The 19401-nt window shown below is 53.1% G+C and overlaps 3 protein-coding genes and 1 long non-coding RNA gene across 11 annotated transcripts in view; 1 reads left to right on the top strand and 3 right to left on the bottom strand.

The window, feature by feature from the left end:
- Window positions 1–5: 5 nt before the first annotated feature.
- Window positions 6–2504, bottom strand: ARL6IP4 (ADP ribosylation factor like GTPase 6 interacting protein 4). Of its 3 annotated transcripts, none has more exons than XM_061142016.1 (6): window positions 2309–2504; window positions 1771–1944; window positions 1055–1363; window positions 851–968; window positions 382–451; window positions 6–304 (listed from the first exon to the last, which is right to left on the bottom strand). In XM_061142016.1, the coding sequence occupies exons 2-6, from the start codon at window positions 1931–1933 to the stop codon at window positions 248–250; spliced, it is 717 nt and encodes a 238-aa protein (XP_060997999.1). In that variant the 5' UTR covers window positions 1934–1944; window positions 2309–2504; the 3' UTR covers window positions 6–247. The 3 variants fall into 3 exon arrangements, with proteins under 3 accessions (XP_060997999.1, XP_060998001.1, XP_060998000.1); XM_061142018.1 differs by having other exon boundaries at window positions 1055–1339; window positions 2309–2480; XM_061142017.1 differs by lacking the exon at window positions 2309–2504 and having other exon boundaries at window positions 1771–2284.
- The window catches only part of ABCB9 (ATP binding cassette subfamily B member 9), a 43937-nt gene continuing 25394 nt past the window's right edge, over window positions 859–19401 (top strand). For 3 of the 6 annotated variants that reach the window (XM_061142013.1, XM_061142008.1, XM_061142011.1), the window contains exon 1: window positions 16006–16161. The gene's annotated coding sequence lies outside the window, so the exon portion shown is untranslated. Of the gene's footprint in view, window positions 976–16005; window positions 16174–19401 lie in introns of those variants that run through there. The other 3 variants (XM_061142010.1, XM_061142009.1, XM_061142012.1) reach the window with 3 other exon arrangements.
- Window positions 3155–7359, bottom strand: OGFOD2 (2-oxoglutarate and iron dependent oxygenase domain containing 2). Its single transcript, XM_061142015.1, has 7 exons — window positions 7033–7359; window positions 6555–6611; window positions 5720–5833; window positions 5530–5629; window positions 4736–4863; window positions 4225–4482; window positions 3155–4151 (listed from the first exon to the last, which is right to left on the bottom strand). Exons 1-7 carry the CDS (start codon window positions 7162–7164, stop codon window positions 3888–3890), a joined length of 1053 nt encoding a protein of 350 aa, XP_060997998.1. The 5' UTR covers window positions 7165–7359; the 3' UTR covers window positions 3155–3887.
- On the bottom strand, window positions 8372–17861 carry LOC133056590 (uncharacterized). Its single transcript, XR_009692857.1, has 2 exons — window positions 16648–17861; window positions 8372–12619 (listed from the first exon to the last, which is right to left on the bottom strand). It is a non-coding gene; the product is annotated as an uncharacterized LOC133056590 (long non-coding RNA).

The following is a 19401-nucleotide window of genomic DNA, read 5'->3' as shown; positions in this document are numbered from 1 at the left end:
CAGAGGACGTCTCCAGCCAGGGAACATTTAATATCTGGGAAGGTGCGCTCTTTCGGGAGATGGGGGAGCTGACTTGGCCAGTGACCCCGACCTCCACTCCCTGCATTGGAGAGGAGGCTGGGCCAGAGGCTAGTCTGCAGGAGAAAGAACACGCAGCAGGATCCCCGCTGCCCACCCTGAGGCCAGCCTCCAGGTCGTGCCAACACTGTGTGTAGCAGGCCTTGGCCGGGGGGTGGGGGGGGGATGCTCAGGGCAGGAGCCCTGCTCGCATCTGGAAGGCCAGGCCGTCCCCTCGGGTGGCTTGCTGGGGAAGAAAGCACACGGGGGGGACAGGTCAGAAGAAGAGCTGGGGGTGGGCCTGGGTAAGGGGGCGACACCCACCTTGTTGATCTCTCTGTGTCGTTCCTTGGTGACGATTTCCTCTAAGACCTCGCCGTCTCCCTTAATGAGCCTGGGGATGGGGGTGGGCAGGCTGAGCCTCTGAGAGGCCAGAGCACTAGAACCAGAAGCACCCGGCAGGGAGTGCCAGGCCTCAGGCCCCACCACCACCTTGAGCAGGCTGCCACACCCTGCCGGCCACTCCCACTCCTCCCTCCTGACCTCCCTCCCTTGCCACAGAGATGAGGGCAGAGGGTAGCTCTGCCATCAGACAGGCCAGCTGGGGCTCTTTGAAGACCCTCCCTCAAGGCCTTTCCAGCCCCTGCAATCGCCTACTCCAGCCAATAGGGAGCAATGGCCTGAGAAGTCTCATCAACAAGGGACATTTCCCCTGGTCCTCAGCCTGTTTAGAGCAGCAGCAGCAGCCCCATCCCTCCTCCTGAGAGTGCGGTCTGGGGCCAGCACGCCCCACCTGGTGCGTCCTGTCTCCGGATCCACCACCTTGCGGATGACGCTCTGCCGGGCATCCCACTCCTCCTTGGTCATGGGCTTCATGGCCTGGATGCGGGACTTCTGCTCGTCCGTCAGGACTGGAAGGTAAGATGGCAGGGAGGTGGTGGCAGGGCCTCAGGGAGGGGAGCCTCCCTGCCCTGCACACCGGGCGGGAGCGCAGTACCTGGGCCATCCTCTTCCTCCTTGGCCGCTCTGTGCCACTGGTCCAGCGAGGGTCCGGGCAGAGCCTCGGTCTGCTGCATTTTGGCCTTCTCCTTGCCTCTCTTCTTCAGCTTCTTCTTCCTTTTCTTCTTCTTCTTCCTCTTCTTGTCCTTGTGCTTCCCCCGCTTCTTCCGGCCATCGCTGGAGGAAGAGGAGGAGGACGAAGAGGAAGAGGAGCTAGAAGAACTGGAAGAAGAGGAGGAGGAGCTGGATCGTGGTCTCCTCCGGGCCTTGTGCTTGCTTCTCTCTGTGATGCAGGGAGAAGGTGAGGCTGGAAGGCCAGGAGGGGAAGAAGTAAACTTTCGTCCCCTTGCTCTGGCCTGTAGCAGGCTCAGGCTGACTACCTCCTGGCATGGCTTCAGCCCGCTGTGGAGAGGCACTTTCTCGACTCCGCAGTCACTGTCTGCCCAGAAGCAAGGTGGCCAGCCCCCACATCTTAGGCCCAGCTACACCAAAAAATATGAGTAAGTGCTCGCTTCATTCCGTATTCAATGGGTTGGCCCAGCCCCTGGATTCTGAGCGTCTTTCAATCCAGATAGCGAGGATCCACACTCTTGTGTCCCTCTGAATAGTGCTCCCTGCGATTTTCCCAAAGTCAGTCTGGAGAAGCCCTCCCGACTGCCTGCAGCTTCCTCCCTCAGGTTCCCTCATCCCTTTCCCACTCCCTCTGGTCCTCACCCTCCGCCCCAGAGGAGGTGGTGCTGGCCTTGCGGCTTTGGGATCTCGAAGCCGAGCAGCTCCTCCGGGCGTCCTTACTGCTCTTCTTCCTTTTCTTTTCCGACCCTCGCCCCCGGGAACGGCTGCGACTCCTAGAGCGCTTGCAGGAGCCGACGTGAGCCATAGCGCCGCGAGCTGCAGACACGAAGGCGCGCTTAAACCCGGGATCGATCTCGGGGCTGGCCCGCAGACTTGGTTCCCAGGGAGGCTGTACTCTGGCCGAGTCTCGACTCGGCCTGGTTTTCTGGGGCCTGGCACCCGTCACTACCCGGGGCAGCGTTATTGAGGGAGAGTAGGAGCAACCGTACGATCCTCGCCCGCCCCCAATCCTGGAAAACCCAAGTTCTCCGCGGACTCCCGGCTCCTCCGCTGCGGCCCCTTTAAGGGTCCGCCCCCGCGCGGACGCTTCACGGCTGCGCGCGCAGCTCAGGCGCCGATAGGAACGGCCGCGCTCCTCAGCTGCCAGGTGCGTTCCTCTCCCCTTCCCACGTGCTCCTACCCTCCACCCCGTGCCCTCCGCGGCCTCGCCGCCTCAAAGAAAGTCCCCGGGGCTGCTCCGCTCTCTCAGCTGCCCATCCGACGGGACAGCCAACCCTGCACCACGCCTTCGCGTGAGGAGGCGAGGAAGCAACGGCAGGGTGACTTCCGGCCCGGGGCGGTGCACTGGGAGGCTGTCCGGCCGCGAAGCGAGGCGCTGCTGGCTTTAGTTCTGAAGCCCCAGGTTCCGTCTGTGGGACAGCCCAAGAAACCGAGTATGGCGCGCTCACCTTCCAGAGAGGCGAGCTGGGGCTCCAGGCTTCCGCCTCTAGGCGGAGCTCCCGGAGAGACCTGCTCTCCAGCCTGGTGCCAGTCCCAGAGCTCACAAGCCCTTTGCCGCAGCTATGCCCTCTCCCATCTCTGCCCTATTCGGCGGGCCCGCAGCACCCCCAGTCCCTGAGAAGCCCAGGGGAGGCGGCGACTGTGGATTTTATGCGGACATGTCCACACCTGCAGGCCGTGAGCTCCAGAACCTTGATCTTTCCGATGTCTGCATTCAGTAATACAGAGATCACAAACCCAGACATCCATAAAAGCCAGAAAGATCATAGCAACGTATATAGGGACCCCTGTGAAAGACTGTACCACAGGCCTCAAGAGTGGGGGCAGCTGAGTCTGGTCTCGCTGGTTTCTGCAATGTGGACTGGGGCCGGATGTTTCCAGATCTTCCCACTTTCCCAGGGGAGCCCGAACTCAAGATTTCAACATGGAAAACCCTCCCAAACATAGCATAGCTGCATGCCTCATCCAGTCTTGGGGCCACTGAGTTGCAAACTCTTTGATAGTAATGACAGCAACAAACCCAGAGGACTGTTGTAAATTGCTTTATAAATGGGAAGTCATTTGATCCTCAAAACAGCTATAGGACATAGGTACTCTCCAGAAAAAAAATACTAAGGCAGAGAGAGGCATGTAGCTTACCCACAGTCACAACTGGAAGTGGCTGAATCAGAATTTGAACCCAGGCAGTCTGGCTCCATGTCCCAGCTTTTAATCCCTCTGCAGTAACTCCTCCATACCGTCCAGAAGATGCTATTGGTGACCCACCCAAATCCCCTTAGAAGACAGGTGCACTCGACCTTAGCCATGGTGTCTGCTGCTGACACCCCACACCTGGACTCTGCTCTGGAAGATTCCCTTGGCCACTGGGAGCCACACTGCCCTGGAGGTGGATGTTTAAGAAGTTACTCACCCCCTCCATACCCTGAAACATCCCATAGCCAATAACTGCTGTTGGGGGGCAAACTGTGCTACAGTTCATGCTCCAGAGAGCCCCAGGGGATTGGGCTGAAGCTGGATGCTGTGTCAGACCATCCTGCTCCAGCTCCTTCCTGCCCCATCCTGCTCCTCCTCCCTGGAGCGCTCCCTCCTTAAACCACTTGCACAGGAATTCCTGTCTCAGGCTCTGGTCTACAAACCTAAGCCAGCCTGTCTGCTGAAAGAATGACCCGGAAGCCTGTGTGTCCTCTCAAAGCAAGAAGTGCTGAGGGCTGCAGGGTGTTTATTTCCATCCTTGCCCGCCACACTGGCCCTGGCCAAGCTCAAGTCAGGGCACACACATCCACCGTGGCGGGCTCCTCACGGGTGAAGCCGTCGCCAAAGCCCTCATCGTCCACCAGGTCGGGCTTGCGGCAGCACATGGGGCAGAGGCGGTTGCGCACGGCTGAGGCCCGGAGCCAGACGACCAGGTTCCAGCGCTCACCAGTGCCCAGGGGCCGGGCCCCGTGCAGCTGGCCCCCCCGGTGCAGGAGGCCCTGGCCCACCACATGCTCCACCTCCAAGGGCTTGGCCAGGGTCGAAGGCACCTGTGGACAGTGGGACTCAGGCCTGGGTACTCGCGGTGGCTCCGGCCCAGCCCCATGGGTTACACACACTAACCTGGAAGAGATCCCCGAAGTAGAGGGCACCCCCTGTGAAGGCCTTGCCCAGGGACACATTGAGGGTGAGTTCGGCGTTATCGTAGTGGCAGCCCAGCTCGCGGTCCTGGCCGGGCGCGTATTTGACCACAAAGGCCCGGTGGCTGTCCAGCCAGCCCCCGCCACAGTCTGGGTACAGCAGTGCCATCAGCGGCTGGAGGAAGCGCTCCCGCAGTGGCGTTACCAGCGGTTCATCCAGGCCAAGCTCATGCAGCAACACCTGGGGGTGGGGGAGCCCAGAATTAGCAGGGAAGCTGGTAGGGCCTGTCCCTGGGTCCCTGGCGGAGCCCCTCACTAAGGACAGTGCTGAGCGCTGTGCAGACATCATCAATGTGCTTAACTTCATAATAATACTGCCTGATTTCATCTGACAGATGGGGAGACTAAGGCTCGGAGAAGGTCTGCGCTGGGAACAGGTCTCCCCACACAGACGTCCCTGCCTCCTTGTGCCGGCTGGGTGGAGCCTCACCCACCCCATAGTTGTTCATGGTGTTGGGTCTTCCCTTGGGCATGTCTGACTGCTCGAAGTGCTCCAGCTCCTCCAGCAGGGCCTGGCAGAAGGGCGCTGTGAATACCGGCAGCCGGTAAATTCGCTTCTCCTCTGCGGAGGGAGATGGAGGGACGGCTGGTTAGGTGGGAGCTAACCTTTTCACTTCCCCCAGCCTCAGTCTCCTCATCTGTAGAATAGGGATGACGTGAGTACTCACCTCTCAGGGCTCTTGTGATGATTAAATGACATAACGTGTGCGGCAAGGGTGCCCTATTCTTGGACCCCCCCTCCACACACCACCCATCCCTAGATCCTGCCCTGAGGTCTAACCCCCAAATTCAGATGTGCATCCTGGCTGGCCACCCCTCCTCCCCCAGCTCCAGATCCTGGCAGGTTCGGGAGACTTCGCTCTTGCCCCCTCCTTCAGGTCTTGGGATGGGAACTGCTCCCCATTCCCACCCCCACTGCTAACTCTGGGGCAGGTCTCTCAACATCCCTTGCTGAGCCCACACTTGTCTCAACCATCCCCTCATTAACGTCTTTAGTCACCCCAGTTTGAGGATGCCGACTGGCTTGTGCCTGGTGCACAGCACTGAATTACTAATCACTGTGGTGGATGCGTGTGCAAGTGAGTGAATACAGATGCCCTCCTCCTGACAGTTCCATCCCACCCCTCTTCTCACTCCTGCTGGTTTGACTTTTAGAGGCAGATATGGTGGGTGAAGGGACCCCAGTCTGCCATCCCCAGACCTGCCAGGTGGCAGGCCAAGACCTTACCTGACACTGTCTCCAGCCGCTGGAGAAGGCCCTTAAGGTCTGCGCCTGACGATGTGCTGTATTCAGCTGCAGCCAGAAATTCAGGGGCCAAAGCGGCCTCCTGGGGGCAGAACACACCAGCCATGGGGCAGACAGCCCCCAGGCCCAGATGCCTCCATCTCCTTCCAGTAACCTGCCCCCTGCCAAGTACCTGCAGCAAGTTGTAGACCTCTGGCCGTGCTGGGCGGTAGGAGCTGGCAATGAGGGCTTTCCTGGCAGCCGACTCCAGCCCCAGCCGCCGCCGCCGCTCCACCTCCTGCTCAAGCTGGGGTGACACAGGGCCTGGTTACCGGAATGGGGCCTCCCATCCCTCCCAAGGCCATCGTACAGATGAGGAAACTGAGGCTCAGGAAACTCAAGGCAAGGCCAGAGCTGGGAGCCCAGTCTTCCTATGTTCCTGACTCTGCCAGGGTAAATGGCACGTGTTAAACTTAGCTGAAGGGGATTCCTACCAGAACAGGGCCCATCCCACTGAGGGCTGCACCAGCTTGGCTGGATTGAGACCCATCGCTGCACCTTCATCAGCTGGGCCCAACCAAGGAAGGGAAACAGAGTACTGGTTAAGTCTTGTGTTCCAGAGGCTGCAGATGGCTGTCCTAGGAAGCTTCTCAACACTTAACACCACCTCCCCATGGGAGACAGGCAGAAGTGGTGGTGGGGGGTGGGGAGAATGAAGAGTCAGGAGCTTGGTGGCACCTGCTGTGAAACCTTAAGGTGACTCCTCCCCTTGAGTGCAAGTTTTTCATCTCAAACGGGCACAAAGCAGATAACTTGGCATTTTCCCTGCTTTCTCTTGTCCTGGTGCCAGCACCCAGGTGCTGTGGTAAGTGGGGACAGGAAGGAGGTAAGAGGAGGTCAAAGGAGCCCTTCCAGGATCTGACACTGGCAGACCTGAGGCCGGGAGACCCCTCAAGCTGCTGACACAAATCTAAACAGGAAGGGCCGGGCTGGGTGCAGAAGGGGCGGTGGAGGGTGGGGAGTGTTACCTCTCCCAACAGCTGCTGGAAGTCTTTAGGGCTGACACAGCCTCGCCTGCGCAGGATCTGGGAGCAGAAAAACCAGTAAGCCTGATAGTGTGACCTGGGGCAAGTCTCTTAAGGTCTCTGAGCCTCAGCTTCTCCTCCTTGAAATGGAGATGATCCGATCACAGGATTATCGTAAACATGAAATGTGATAAGCACGTTAAGCACACAGCAGCGGCTCTTGTTAATAACAGAGAGGACTCAGCCAGGCCCTGCCCTGAGCACTTTACATGCAGTTCATTCATTGATCCCTCACGACAATCTCACTAAAGCGATACCATGATCGCCATTTGAGGTGGAAAATACGGGATGCAGCTGAGGTTAAGTCATTCTCGTCCGATCTGAGCGCGCCAAAGGCAAAGTAAACGACCCCGGGGACTGAGGTCCCTCCTCTACCACCGCTCTCTCTCGTTTCCCCGCAGAGCCAATAGAAGCCACTCACGGGCTCGTAGTCCTCGCGCAGCTGCTGTTCGCTCCGGAAGCGCACGTGAAGTCCGTAGCGCGCCACGTACAAGTTCTCTGAGCAAAAGCAAGCGCAGCGGCAGAAGCGCCGGGGAACTGCTGCGGTCCCCATGGTGAGAAGCGTTGCACTGCCCCGCCGGCTACCGTAGGGACACTTCCGGGTACGCCCCCAGTCGGGCAGGGGCGCGGTTTGGAACCAGCGGCCAAGGGTCCGTTCTAAATTCCCAAGTGAAGAAAAGAACGAAGACTCCGCTCCAGAAAACGGTCTGCGGTGCAGAAAGATACTCTCAGGCAGAAGTGAGACTGACAGCGTCCCCTAAGAGCACGACAGCCTAATGGGCCGCTGCTTCACAGTTTCTCCATCTCCGAGGCGGGGATTAATCATCCCTCTTTATAGATAGGTGAACTTGAGTCACACTTTCACAGGACGTGGAGAGGTAGGAACTCGGAATTCCAAGACCTTCGGCTTAAACACGCTGCTTTCTTTTCCTGCTAGGAGCTTTTAGAGGACCAGCTGACGTCACGAGGATAGTTGGAGTCTTGGGGTCCGATTTTGTTCCAACTGCGCTCCAGTTTTGTGCGTCTGAGCTTGGGTTTAGCATTCATCCCGGTCCCTGCCCGGCGCTCCCGAAGCCTACGCCACTATCTATTAGGGTTCGCCGCAGAGTGCCCCAGAGGGTGTCTCCAAGAGAGGGCTCCGACCGGCGAGACTTCCGGTGGCTCTCCTCCCGGATTCAGGTGTGAGGGGGGAAATAGGGTGTGCTCGGTCGTGGCCACACCCCGCACAACCAGGTTCAAGTTCTGCACAGCCAAGTGTGAGATGAGTATGTTTCTGTTTGATAGAGCGTGCCCGCGGAGACCCAATCACAGTACACGCAACTCCGTCTTCAGTTCACTCTAGTTCAGTCTCTCAGTCCCGTTTGACTCTTTGCGACCCCATGGACTGCAGCACGCCAGGCTTCCCTGTCCACCACCAACTCCTGGAGCTTGTTCAAACTCATGTCCTCCCAGTCAGTGATGCCATCCAACCATCTCATCCTCTGTCGTCCCCTTCTCTCGTCTTCAATCTTTTCCAGCATCAGGGTCTTTTCCAGTGAGTCAGTTCTTTGCATCAGGTGGCCAAAGTATTAGAGTTTCAGCTTCAGCATCAGTCCTTCCAATGAATATTCGGGATTGATTTCCTTTAGGATTGACTGGTTTGATCTCCTTGCTGTCCAAGGGACTCTCAAGAGTCTACTCCAACACCACAGTTCAAAAACATCATTTCTAAGGCGCTCAGCTTTCTTTTTAGTCCAACTCTCACATCCATATGTGACTACTGGAAAAACCATAGCTTTGATTAGATGGACCTTTGTTGGCAAAGTAAGGTCTCTGCTTTTTAATATGCTGTCTAGGTTGGTCATAGCTTTTCTTCCACGGAACAAGCATCTTTTAATTTCATGGCTGCACTCACCATCTGCAGTGATTTTGAAGCCCCCCCAAAATAAACTCTGTCACTGTTGCCATTGTTTCTCCATCTATTTGCCATGAAGTGATGGGACTGGATGCCATGATCTTCGTTTTCTGAAAGTTGAGTTTTAAGCCAACTTTTTCACTCTCCTCTTTCACTTTCATTAAGAGGCTCTTTAGTTCTTCACTTTCTGCCATAAGGGTGGTGTCATCTGCATATCTGAGGTTGATGTTTCTCCCAGCAGTCTTGATTCTAGCTTGTGCTTCATCCAGCACAGCACTTTGCTTGATAACTCTGTCTTGGGAACCCCATTATGGTCCGCTGTGCACCCCCAAGGTCCCAATCTGCAAAGCCTGAGAAGCTGGGCTGGCAGTCATGTTGCTGAGCTGGCAGAACGAAGGTGCACAGCTGGGGAGGAAGTCTTGACCTGTAGAACTTTTTCCTGCACTAGAGTTCCCTCCAAGGTTCAGCATGAAGCTGGTATGGAGGTGGGGAGGAAGACTCTGGGGCTTTAAGACTCCCCAGATAAACAGTGACTATGAATGACAACTGTTGCCTGAGCCCCACCTTGACCAGACCTGAGCTAACACCTCTACTACCACTCACCTTAACTCCTTTCATCCCTACAGCAAACCTTTGAGCTGGGTACTGTTATATCACCGTGTTACAGAGGGGCAAGGGGCTTCCCTGGTGGCTCACGTAGTAAAGAATCCGCCTGCAACTCAGGACACGCAGGTTCGATCCCTGGGTCAGGAATATGCCCTGGAAAAGCGAATGGCTGGCCACCCCAGTATTCTTGCCTGGAGAATCCCATGAATAGAGGAGCCTGGGGGCTACAGTCCATGGGGTCACAGAGAGTCGAGCACGACTGAGCAACTAAACACACATGCACACATGGGGAAACTGAGGCCCAGAGAGGTGCAGTGACCTGCTCCATGTCCTTCCCCAGTAAGGGACATATATAGATGGGGATTGAACCCAACAGTCTTCCCTTTGAGTTCCCTGTTCACCACAATATGAATATTTTGACCATACCGTGTAGCCTGTAGGATCTCAGTTCCTGACCAGGGATCGAACCCACACTCCCTGCAGTGGAAGCGTGGAGACCTAACACCGGGACTGCCAGGGAAATCCTTTGTCTGCATTTTCTTGATGACTTTGTTTTCCTTTCCTCTTGTATACAGACAGGCTCACACAGTCACATTCACATCCACAGTCACACACACTCTTGCACACACTCAAACACAGCCTTACATGCTAACACACATTCACACAAAATCACACATGTGCTCACACCGTCAACACTCCCTCCTTTATATGCATGCAATATTCCACATTACAGTCACAATCACACTTGTATTAATAAACCCAGTAAACCCAAAAGCCCCGCAGTGGGCTGAGCTTGGAGTGCTTGCAGAACAGCAAAAAACCTACAAGAGGGTGGGTCATAGAGAACAGGGCCAGGGTTGTATTTGGGACCAAATCTTTGGGCCACTGGCAACATTTTGGATTTTATTCTATACAAAGGGAAGCTGTTTAGTCCTCACCACAAACCCTGTGAGGTAGCAGCTATCCCCATCTGACAGATGTGGAAGATGAGGTTCAGAGAGGTTGAATGACCCATGTGAGGTCACACAGCTCATATGTGGTGTGGTCTGGCCGGGTTCCTTCCTAAAGGTGCCTTCTTGGGCATGAAAGCCAGGTCTTTGCACCTCAGAGATTCTGGGGCCCAGACCTGGGACTGCCAAAACTACCAGTCTTCCCCAAGTAGGAGAATGACTATCAGGGACCTGTTTGCCCCTCAAGGACCCCACTCCCCAGCCCAGAGCTGTGGGGCCTGAGCAGATGATTAAAGTTTTACAGCCATCTTGATTGCCCAGCGATAGTGAAGGGCCCTGCTCTCCAGGAGAGGATCTATTTCTCCAGGTCTTCATTCATTCCCCTTCTCAGCACCTTCTTCTCCCCCTCCAGCCTCCCCAGGCCCAGGGCAGACCAGCTGCCCAGGCAGCCACCACGCAGGCTGGTATGTGCAGCCCCCAACCCCGGCCAGCTCACTTGTTAGGGTGCTCCTTTTATGGCTGTTTTTGCAAGATGAGTGTGTTCTTCTCAGCTGAGACTGGCCCTCCCCATGCCCCACCGCTGCCCTGGAAACGGCATCCCCAACCCCACTCTGTCCCAACCTGGGCTCCGTCACCAGAGGGAACCACAGCCAGAATAATAACAGTAAGCACTGAATCACTGTGCTCACAGCCAGCACTCACTTGGACTTCTGTCGACCTTGTGAGATATTATTATCCTTAATTTTGTTGTTGTTTAGTTGCTCAGTCATGTCCAGCTCTTTTGTGACCCCATGAACTGTAACCTGCCAGGCTCCTCTGTCCTTGGGATTTCCAGGCAAGAACACTGGAGTGAGTTGGCATTTCCCTCTCCAGGGGATCTTCCTGACCCAGGGATTGAACCCAGGTCTCCTGCATTGGCAGGTGGATTCTTTACTACTGAGCCACCAGGGAAGCCGCTATCCCCATCTTACAGATGAGGAAACAGAGGCTCAGTGAGGTTCAGGGTCCTGCATAGGGACATAAACCAGGTGGATGCAGAAGCAGAATTAGAACATCCAACTGGGGAATTCTCTGGTGGTCTAGTGGTTAGGACTCTGCACTATCACAGGGTTCAATCCCTGGTCAGGGAACTAAAATGCCACAAGCCTCGCAGCATGGCCAAAAAAAGGAGAACACCCATCCTTTGGATTCCAGAGTGATGTGTGTGTGTGTACGTGTATGTATATGTATATATATATTGTATGCATGTATAGATATGTGTCTATACATATTCATTTGAACTGCCAGCACACATGTACAAAAGGGCACAAATCATTAAGTGTACAGTTTGGTGAATTTTCACAAACTAGACACACCCACGTAACCAGCACTCAGATCCCAAAACAGAACATCCCAACCCCCACCACCACCACCACATGTCCCCCATCAGTGACTGGCCATCCCAAGGGCAGTCACTACTCGGACTTCTAAGAGCAAAGATCAGTCTTGCCTGTTCTTGAATTCAATACAGATAAAATCATGTAGTATGTGCTGTTTGGTATACCTCATCTTTCACTCAGCATAATTTTTTTTAATTGAAGTGTAGTGTATTTACAGTGTTGTTAGCTTGCTTCTGATGTACAGACAAGTGATTCAGTTATACATATATGCATATTCTTTTTCATAATTCTTTCCCACTGTAGTTTATATAGGATGTTGAATTTAGTTCCCTGTGCTATACAATAGGATCTTGTTGTTGATCTGTTTTTTATATAGTAGTTTATATCTGCTAATCCCCAACTCCTAATTTATCTCTCCCCCAGTCCCAGCCTTATGATCTTAAGATTCATCAGTGTTACATGTAGCAGCGGCTTATCAGGTTTTTTGTGGCTGCATGGTATTCCACTAGGTGCCTTCCTCCACCATTCATTGTACCTCCCTAGGGCTGATGGGCATTTGCATTGTTTCCAGTTTGGGGATGTCATGGATGAAGCTATAATGAACAGTTTTTTAATATACCATTTTTTAATACACGTAACCATTTTTTAATACACTTTATTTCTCCAGAGCAGTTTTAGGTTCACAGCAAAATAGAGTGGAAAGTATAGAGATTTACCATGTGTTCCCTGCTGTCTCCCACACAGAGCCTCTCCCCCACCATCAACATCCCACACTGGGAGGTACATTTGTTACAATCGATTGTCACATTGGCGTGTCATTACCACCCAAAGTACTTCATTTACATTAGGGTTCCCTCTTGGAGTTGCATATTCTATGTCTCTTTTTGACAATGTATAGGGCCACATATCCACTATATGGTGTCATATGGAATAGTTTCAATGCCCTAAAAATGCTCTATGCTCTGGCCCGTTTGTTCATCCCCTCTTCCTCTCTTTTTTAAAATTACTATTATTTTAAATTTTTAATTTATTTTTTTGGCTGCGCTAGGTTGCTGTTCAGGCTTTTTCTAGTTGTGGCAAGCAGGGGCTACTGTATGTTGCAGCAGGCTTCTCACGGCGGCATCCTCTCCCGTTGTAGAGCACAGGCTCTCGGGCTTCAGTAATGGCAGCACAAAGGTCCTAGAGCAAGCGCGAAAGCTTCAGTAGTCACGGTGTACTTGTTTAGTTATTCTCACAACATGTGGAATCTTCCTGGACCAGGGATCCAACCCGTGTCCCCTGCTCTGGCAGGCAAATTCTAATCCACTGTGCCACCAGGGAAGTCTTCCCCATCCTCTCTTGACCCCTGGCAACCACTGATCCTTTTACTGTCTCCATAGGTTTTGTGGTTTTTTTTTTGGCTTCACCACAAGGCATGCAGAATCAGTTCCCCACCAGGGATCAAACCCGTGCCCCCTACAGTGGAAGTGTGGAGTTTTAACAACTAGACTGCCAGGAAAGTTCCTCCATAGTTTATCTTTTGCAGGATATGCTATAGTTGAAATCATCCAGTATTTAGTCTTTTCAGATTGGCTTGTCTCCCTTGTGTGCATGAGTGCTAAGTCACTTCAGTCATATCTGATTCCTTGCAACCCCATGGATTGAATCTCACCAGGCTCCCCCGTCCATGGAATTCTCCAGGCAAGAATACTGGAGTGGGTTGCCATGCCCTCCTCCAGAGGATCTTCCAGACCCAGGGATCAAACTCACATCACTTATGTCTCCTGCATTGGCAGGCAGCTCTTTACCACTAGCACCACCTGGGAAATCCTGTCTCCCTTAGTAATATGCATTTATGTTTCTACCCTCTTTTCATGGCTTGATAATTCATATATTTTTTTTAGCACTGAGTACTGTTCCATTGTCTGGATTACCATTTTACCCATTCACCTCCTAAAAGACATCTTGATTGCTTCCAAGTTTTGGCAATTATGAATAAAAATGCCCTAAACATCTGTGTGCAGGTTTCTGTGTGGACATAGATTTTCAACTCGTTTGGGGAGTGTGATTGCGGGATCATATGGTAGGAGTATATTTGATTTTGTAAGAAGCCACCAAAGTAACTGTGCCATTTTGCGTTCCCCCAGCAATGAAAGAGGGTTCCTGTCCTTCCGCATCTTCATCAGCATTCGGTGTTGTCAGTGTTTTGGATTCGGGCCATTCTATTAGGTATATAGTGGTACCTCGTTTCAATTTGCAATTTTCTAATGAAAATTACATTGACTGTCTTTTCATATGTTTATTTTCCATCTGTATTTTTCATTTGTGAAATGTCCGTTCAGGTCTCTTCCCTATTTTTCAGATTATTTGTTTTCTTATTGTTGAATTTGAAGAGATCTTTGTATGTTTTGGATAACAATCCTTTATCATATATATATAACATTTTCTCCCAGTATGTGGCTTGTCTTCTCATTCCTTGAACAATATCTTTCACAGAGTGAAAGTTTTAATTTTTTTTTTAATTTGACTATGCAGGCTCTTAGTTCCCATAGGTGGGATCTAGTTCCCAGACCAAGGATTGAACCCCAGGCCCCCTGCATTGGGAGCATGGAGTCTTAGCCACTGGACCACCGGGGAAGTTCCAGAATTTTTTTAATTTTAATGAAGTCTAGCTTATCAGTTCTTTCTTTCATGGATCATGCCTTTGATGTTATATCTAAAAAAATCATCTCTATCCCCCCAAAAATGAGATTTCCTCCTACATTATCTTCTATGAGTTTGATAGTTTTGTGTTTTACATTTAGATCTGTGAACCATTTTGAGTTAATTTTTGTGAAAGATGTAAGATTTGTGACAAGATTTTTTTTTTTTTTGCACATGGATGTCCAGTTGTTTCAGTGCTGTTTGCTGAAAAGACTGTCTTTGTTTCACTGTGTTGCCTTTCCTTCTTTGTGGGAGATCAGTTGACTATATTTATATGGGTCTATTTCTGGGCTCCCTGTACTGTCCCATTGATCTATTTGTCTCTTGTCAACAACACACTGTCCTGATGATGGCAGCTTTAGAGTAAGTCCTGAAGTCAGGTAGTGTCAGCACAATGACTTTGTTTTGCTCCTTCAATATGATGTTGGCTGTTCTCACACAGCAAAAATGAGAGAGCCTGAATCTGATCCCAGCTCTGAGTCACTCTAGCTTTTGGATAATCCATCCAGTAGCTTCTCTTCTGGTACAATTATATATTTGCTTTTGTTTTTGCACAAACAGTATCATACTTCAGCTTGATTCTATCCCTTGTTTTTACTCAACACATTCTGGAGGTCATTTCATACCTTTCTTAACTTTTGTGTATAGATTGATACATAGTTTTTTTCCCCCCCTTGCTACAGGGTATTCTGTTGAGCATGCTCTGTAATTATTTGGCGAGTTCCCACCAGACTTTTCCTCCTCCAGTAACTATCTGCAAACTAGTATCTTCTGCTCCCTCCAGAAGTCTATCTATAGAAGAACTTCCTACTGGGTCAAAAAAAAGAAGTGCATTTACAATTCTGCACTTGGCCAGATCCCCTTGGAAGAAGCTGTCCCATGTGAGGAACAGGGACTGTTTTAAATCCAGGGAGTGTTTTCAATCTCTGACTGAAGGCTGGATAGAGACAGGGGCATATCTTGGCCCCGCCTCCCCAACCCCTCTGGGCTTGACCTACTCTCCTGCCCATGAATGGATCCCTCTTCTGTTCCTCAAATGCCAGATGAGATCCCACCTCAGAGCCTTTCCACTGGGAGTTCCTTTCACCTAGAATACATCCCCTCCTGATCTCTCCATGGCTCCCTCTTCCTCCCCTTTCACCTTCCTCAGGAAGCCCTTCCCAATTAAGCAGACCCATGGCACTTTCCATTGCCTCACCCGGTTTTATTTACTTTACAGGAAATAAGTAATAATCTGGCACTACCTGAGATTATCTTACCGTATTTACTTGTTGATTTTCCCCACCCCACAGAGAATGGGAGTTTTCTCTTTTTTCACACCCAGCATCGAGCACCTAGACCCCAGCGATCACGGAGGACATGTAGGTTCCCTCCTCTCTCCCACTTCCCACCACCCTGCTCTATTTTTCTCCACGAAATGTATTCCCTTCCAACAAGTATAATTTGTTTATTCATTATGTGTATCGCCTGGCTCTCTCACTAGAATGTCAGCCCCAGAAGGGCAAAGATCTTGTTTTGTCCTCCGTAGCATCTCTTAACACTTACAAGAGGGCACAGCACATAGTGCCTTTCACCAAATATTGGTTGAATGAATGAGGATCATAACCTCCATCCTCCAGGGCTGGCAAGGTTGTCCCTCTGGAGCAAAAGGCAGATTAAAGAGCAGGCCCCCCGCAGCAGGTGTGGCCATTTCCTCCTGCTCAGAATGGGCCTGAGACCTCGAAGGGCTAGAGCCCCAGCGGAAGGGCCTTGGCCTTGCGAAAGGGGGCGGGGCTCGCCGCAGGTGGGCGGGGGTAATCCTAACCACGCCCCACAGAGGCCCCTCCCCGCCCATAAGCGGGCCTGGGTGCCCGCCCCACCCGGTTCGTTCCGACCTTGCTGCGGCGCAGCCGGGGGCGGGAGGCCCGGAGGAGCGGCGGGAGGAGGGAGGGGCGGAGCGAGCGCAGCGCCGGGCGCAGTCTCCAATGAGCCGCGCGGAACCGGCGCCCCTGAGGACCCCAGCCCGCTGTTCCCCCTCCGCACGGCCCACCTGGTACCAGGTAAGGGAACAGGTAAGAGCGCAGCGCTCGGGACCCCCGACCCAGATCTTTCTCAGGTCGAGGTGCTACGCCGGGCAGAGGCTGGGGGGCCACTTGGCTCTCCCTGCCCCGGGGGTGGAGTAAAGGCATCTCGGTAGAAAGTGGGAGCCTCCTGGGAGCCTTCCTGGCCCCGGTCTTGGTACCCCAGAGCCCGCAGTCGCGGGTCCCAGCCCCCCATCCCTGCAGCATCCTTTCCACGCCGCAAGGAGATTGCAAATTTTTTTTTTAACCTTTCAGATGCCGCCAACTCTTGGAAAATGGTGGGGGTGCCTTTTGGAGGTGGATCCTGGGATGACTGTTCCCCTAGGATCTGACTGGCAGCTCTTCCGAGGGCTCCCCGCACCCTCCAGCGGGCGGTGCTCACAGATCCTGAGAGCCTGCCTATATCAGAAACCTGGGGGCAGGCCTGAGCCTGCCGACCTTGGGGAACCCCTTCCCCCCACTCACCCTGGCTGGCCAGTGGGTTGAGCCTTCTTTGCCTCCATCCTGGCAGTTAAGCCTGTGGGTTCCCAAGGGTCTCTCCCTTGTTTCTAAGTCTCTGTTAAAGCAGGGTGCCCCTCCCCAGACCTGAGGTTAATTAAAATAGCTTTCATCTGGTCTGACAGGATTCCCCGCCCACTGCCCCGCCCCCTGGATATTGGCTGGCCTCCATTCCCTTGCTTCAGGCGGGCAGGTGCCAGGTGACCAAAGGAGGCTGGCAGGAAAGCCACTGTAGCTCCCCAGTTCGCCTCACCTAGCGCTGTGGGTCATCTGAAACGAGTCGCCAAGGGCCCAGCATGGGCTGGGGGGCTCAACAAAGGTGGGAATCAGGGTGGAAGAAGTCCTGGCCCTGCATCTGGAGACCCCACAGTGACACCATCCCACAGCACCGGCCCCAGTCAGCTGGGCGATACCACTGGGGGGGTGAAAAGTTCCCCTCAGAATTTGGGGGTGAACTGAGGTGGGTGGGCCCCTCCAGTTCCTTCATGACGCTTTCTTGGGAGCCCTGCATAGCCTGGGTCGCAGAGAGTGAAGTGTGGGTTTCACCTGTTCTCTGCGGGTCATTTGATGTCCCCACGCCTTTCTTTGCCTACCTGTAAAATGGGAATAACTGAGAGACCCTTCCTGAGTAGCAGTGAATAATCAGGAAGGGAGGTGGCTGGCACTTAGCTTATTGTCAAACACTTAGCAATAATCCGTAAACTTAAACAGTAGCTGTCACCCTTGTAATAATAATTCCTATTTATTGTCTCCTGGCTGTTTCAGACTTTCCTTTTGTGCATCTGACAGCTGGTGATGCCCCAACCACCATTTTTTCTACCTGAAAGAAAAGCCTTTGACAGGACTCTCAGTGAGGGTGGGGTCATTTGCTAATCCTATGGCATTCCTTAGCTCTCGGGGTCAAGGCGAGTTGACGCTGTCTTCCTGGGCACATCAGGCCCTGGGCACAGCCTGCCCTGACCTCTGGCCACCACCCTGTCCTTGTCCCTTGGGGCACACAACATCACTCATGTGCCCACAATTTGCCCTCCAGCTTCACCTGGCCAAACCCACGTCAGGCAGATGGAGAGCATGGACATGGCTCCAAGCATCCCACTGGTCCCCATCCTCCCCTCGTCACAGTATGGGCTGATGGTCGCGTCCCCTTCATTCTGCTGCTCAGTAACTTTAAAAATAACAAGAGTCGCCCTGTCTCCACTGAGGGCTGTAACCTGACCCTAGTTGGATTCTGCTCCATCAGAGCCTGGAGCAGGAGGATTCAGCACTTGGGAGCTGGGCACTGTCGTGCTGTGGCTGCTCTGCCCCTGCCCACTGGGTAACCTCAGACCAGCCTCTCTCCCTCCCTCTCTGGGCCTCGGTTTCCCCATCTGTAAACTGTGATTCAAATAGCCTGTGATGCTGGAGTGCGAAACTTTGTTTATGCCGGTGAGGAAGATAGACAGCTGGGCTCCCAGGTGGGTGCCTGGCCATGAAATGGGTTGACTTTACCTGAAGCAGAGGGTGTCAGGAAGGGATTCCCCCGGTGACTGGGAGTAGGCGTGATGAGAGCCAGTTCAGCCCGTGTTCCTGCCAACCCCCATCCTGTGCTGGTCTCTGGCAGGTCTGCCTTCTCTCCCACTTCTGAATGCCAGCTCCTTCCTGAGGGCTAAAGGGACTCCTCGTCCCACCCCGAGGTGAGCTGCAGCCAAGGTGGCTGGCAGTGCCTGGGCAGCCGGCAGGCCTGCAAGAGGCCCCAGGCCAAGAGCATCCCTCCCCAGGTTCTGTCTCACGCTCACCCACTTGCTGGCTCCCCGAGGCCTCTGCATTGCAGCAGACAGGAGCCTAAGCCGGCAGCCCTCCCAGGGGTGGAACAAGGGCCTGCGCAGGGGGTTGTCTGTTCCCCCATCCCTACCTCCACCCACTCCCCTGCCCTGGATTCCCCTCAGCCCAGGCTTCCCTGGAAGAGTTAGCTGCTGACAGGGCAGCCGTCTTCTCTAGGACGGACTTGAGTCTTCCTGGAAGAGCTGTGGTGACAGTAGAGCCCCTCAGGCTTGGGGACCATCACGCCTCTGTGTCGCCTCTGCAGCTCATACCCTTCTGAGCATCATTAAAAGTCTTGCCTACCGCACCGCAGCCCCCCCGCCCCGAGAGGCTGGTTTGAAGAATCACGGCTTCGGAGTTGAGAGCCCAGATTTTGGAACTCAAAGGCCTGGGTTCACATCCCAGCTCTGCTACTTCCACCTAGCTGGGTGACCTGGAGCAGGTCACTGAACCTCTATGTGCCTCAGTTTTCTCACTGTAAAATGGGGATAACAGTGAAACATACCTCATAGGATTCTTGTGAGGGATGACTGCATGTAAACCACTCAAATCAGTGCCAGGCGCACAACAACCTCAGTGTCTGCTGTTATTACTCTTGCTGCTGTCATTGTCAGTGTTAGCGCTGTCCTCAGTTCTCTTGGCGGAGCCGCCTCTGGCATAAGCTCTGTTCTCCTTTGATGAAGGCTCTGTGTTTGCACTTGCTGAGTGTGTGTGTGTGTATATATATACACATATATATGTATTTTTAAATTGAAGTATAGTTGATGTGCAATGTTGTATTTGTTTCTGGCGTACAGCAGAGTGATTCAGTTATATATATAGTCTTTTTCATATTCTTTTCCATTATGGCTTATTGCAAGATATTGAACATAGTTCCCTCTGCTATACAGCAGGTCCTTGTTGTTTATTTTATATATAGTA

Source organism: Dama dama, chromosome 5 (assembly GCF_033118175.1).
Source record: "Dama dama isolate Ldn47 chromosome 5, ASM3311817v1, whole genome shotgun sequence".
Lineage (NCBI taxonomy): Eukaryota > Metazoa > Chordata > Mammalia > Artiodactyla > Cervidae > Dama > Dama dama.
Note: the sequence above shows the minus strand (reverse complement) of the source record. Positions and strands in the feature narration are given on the sequence as shown.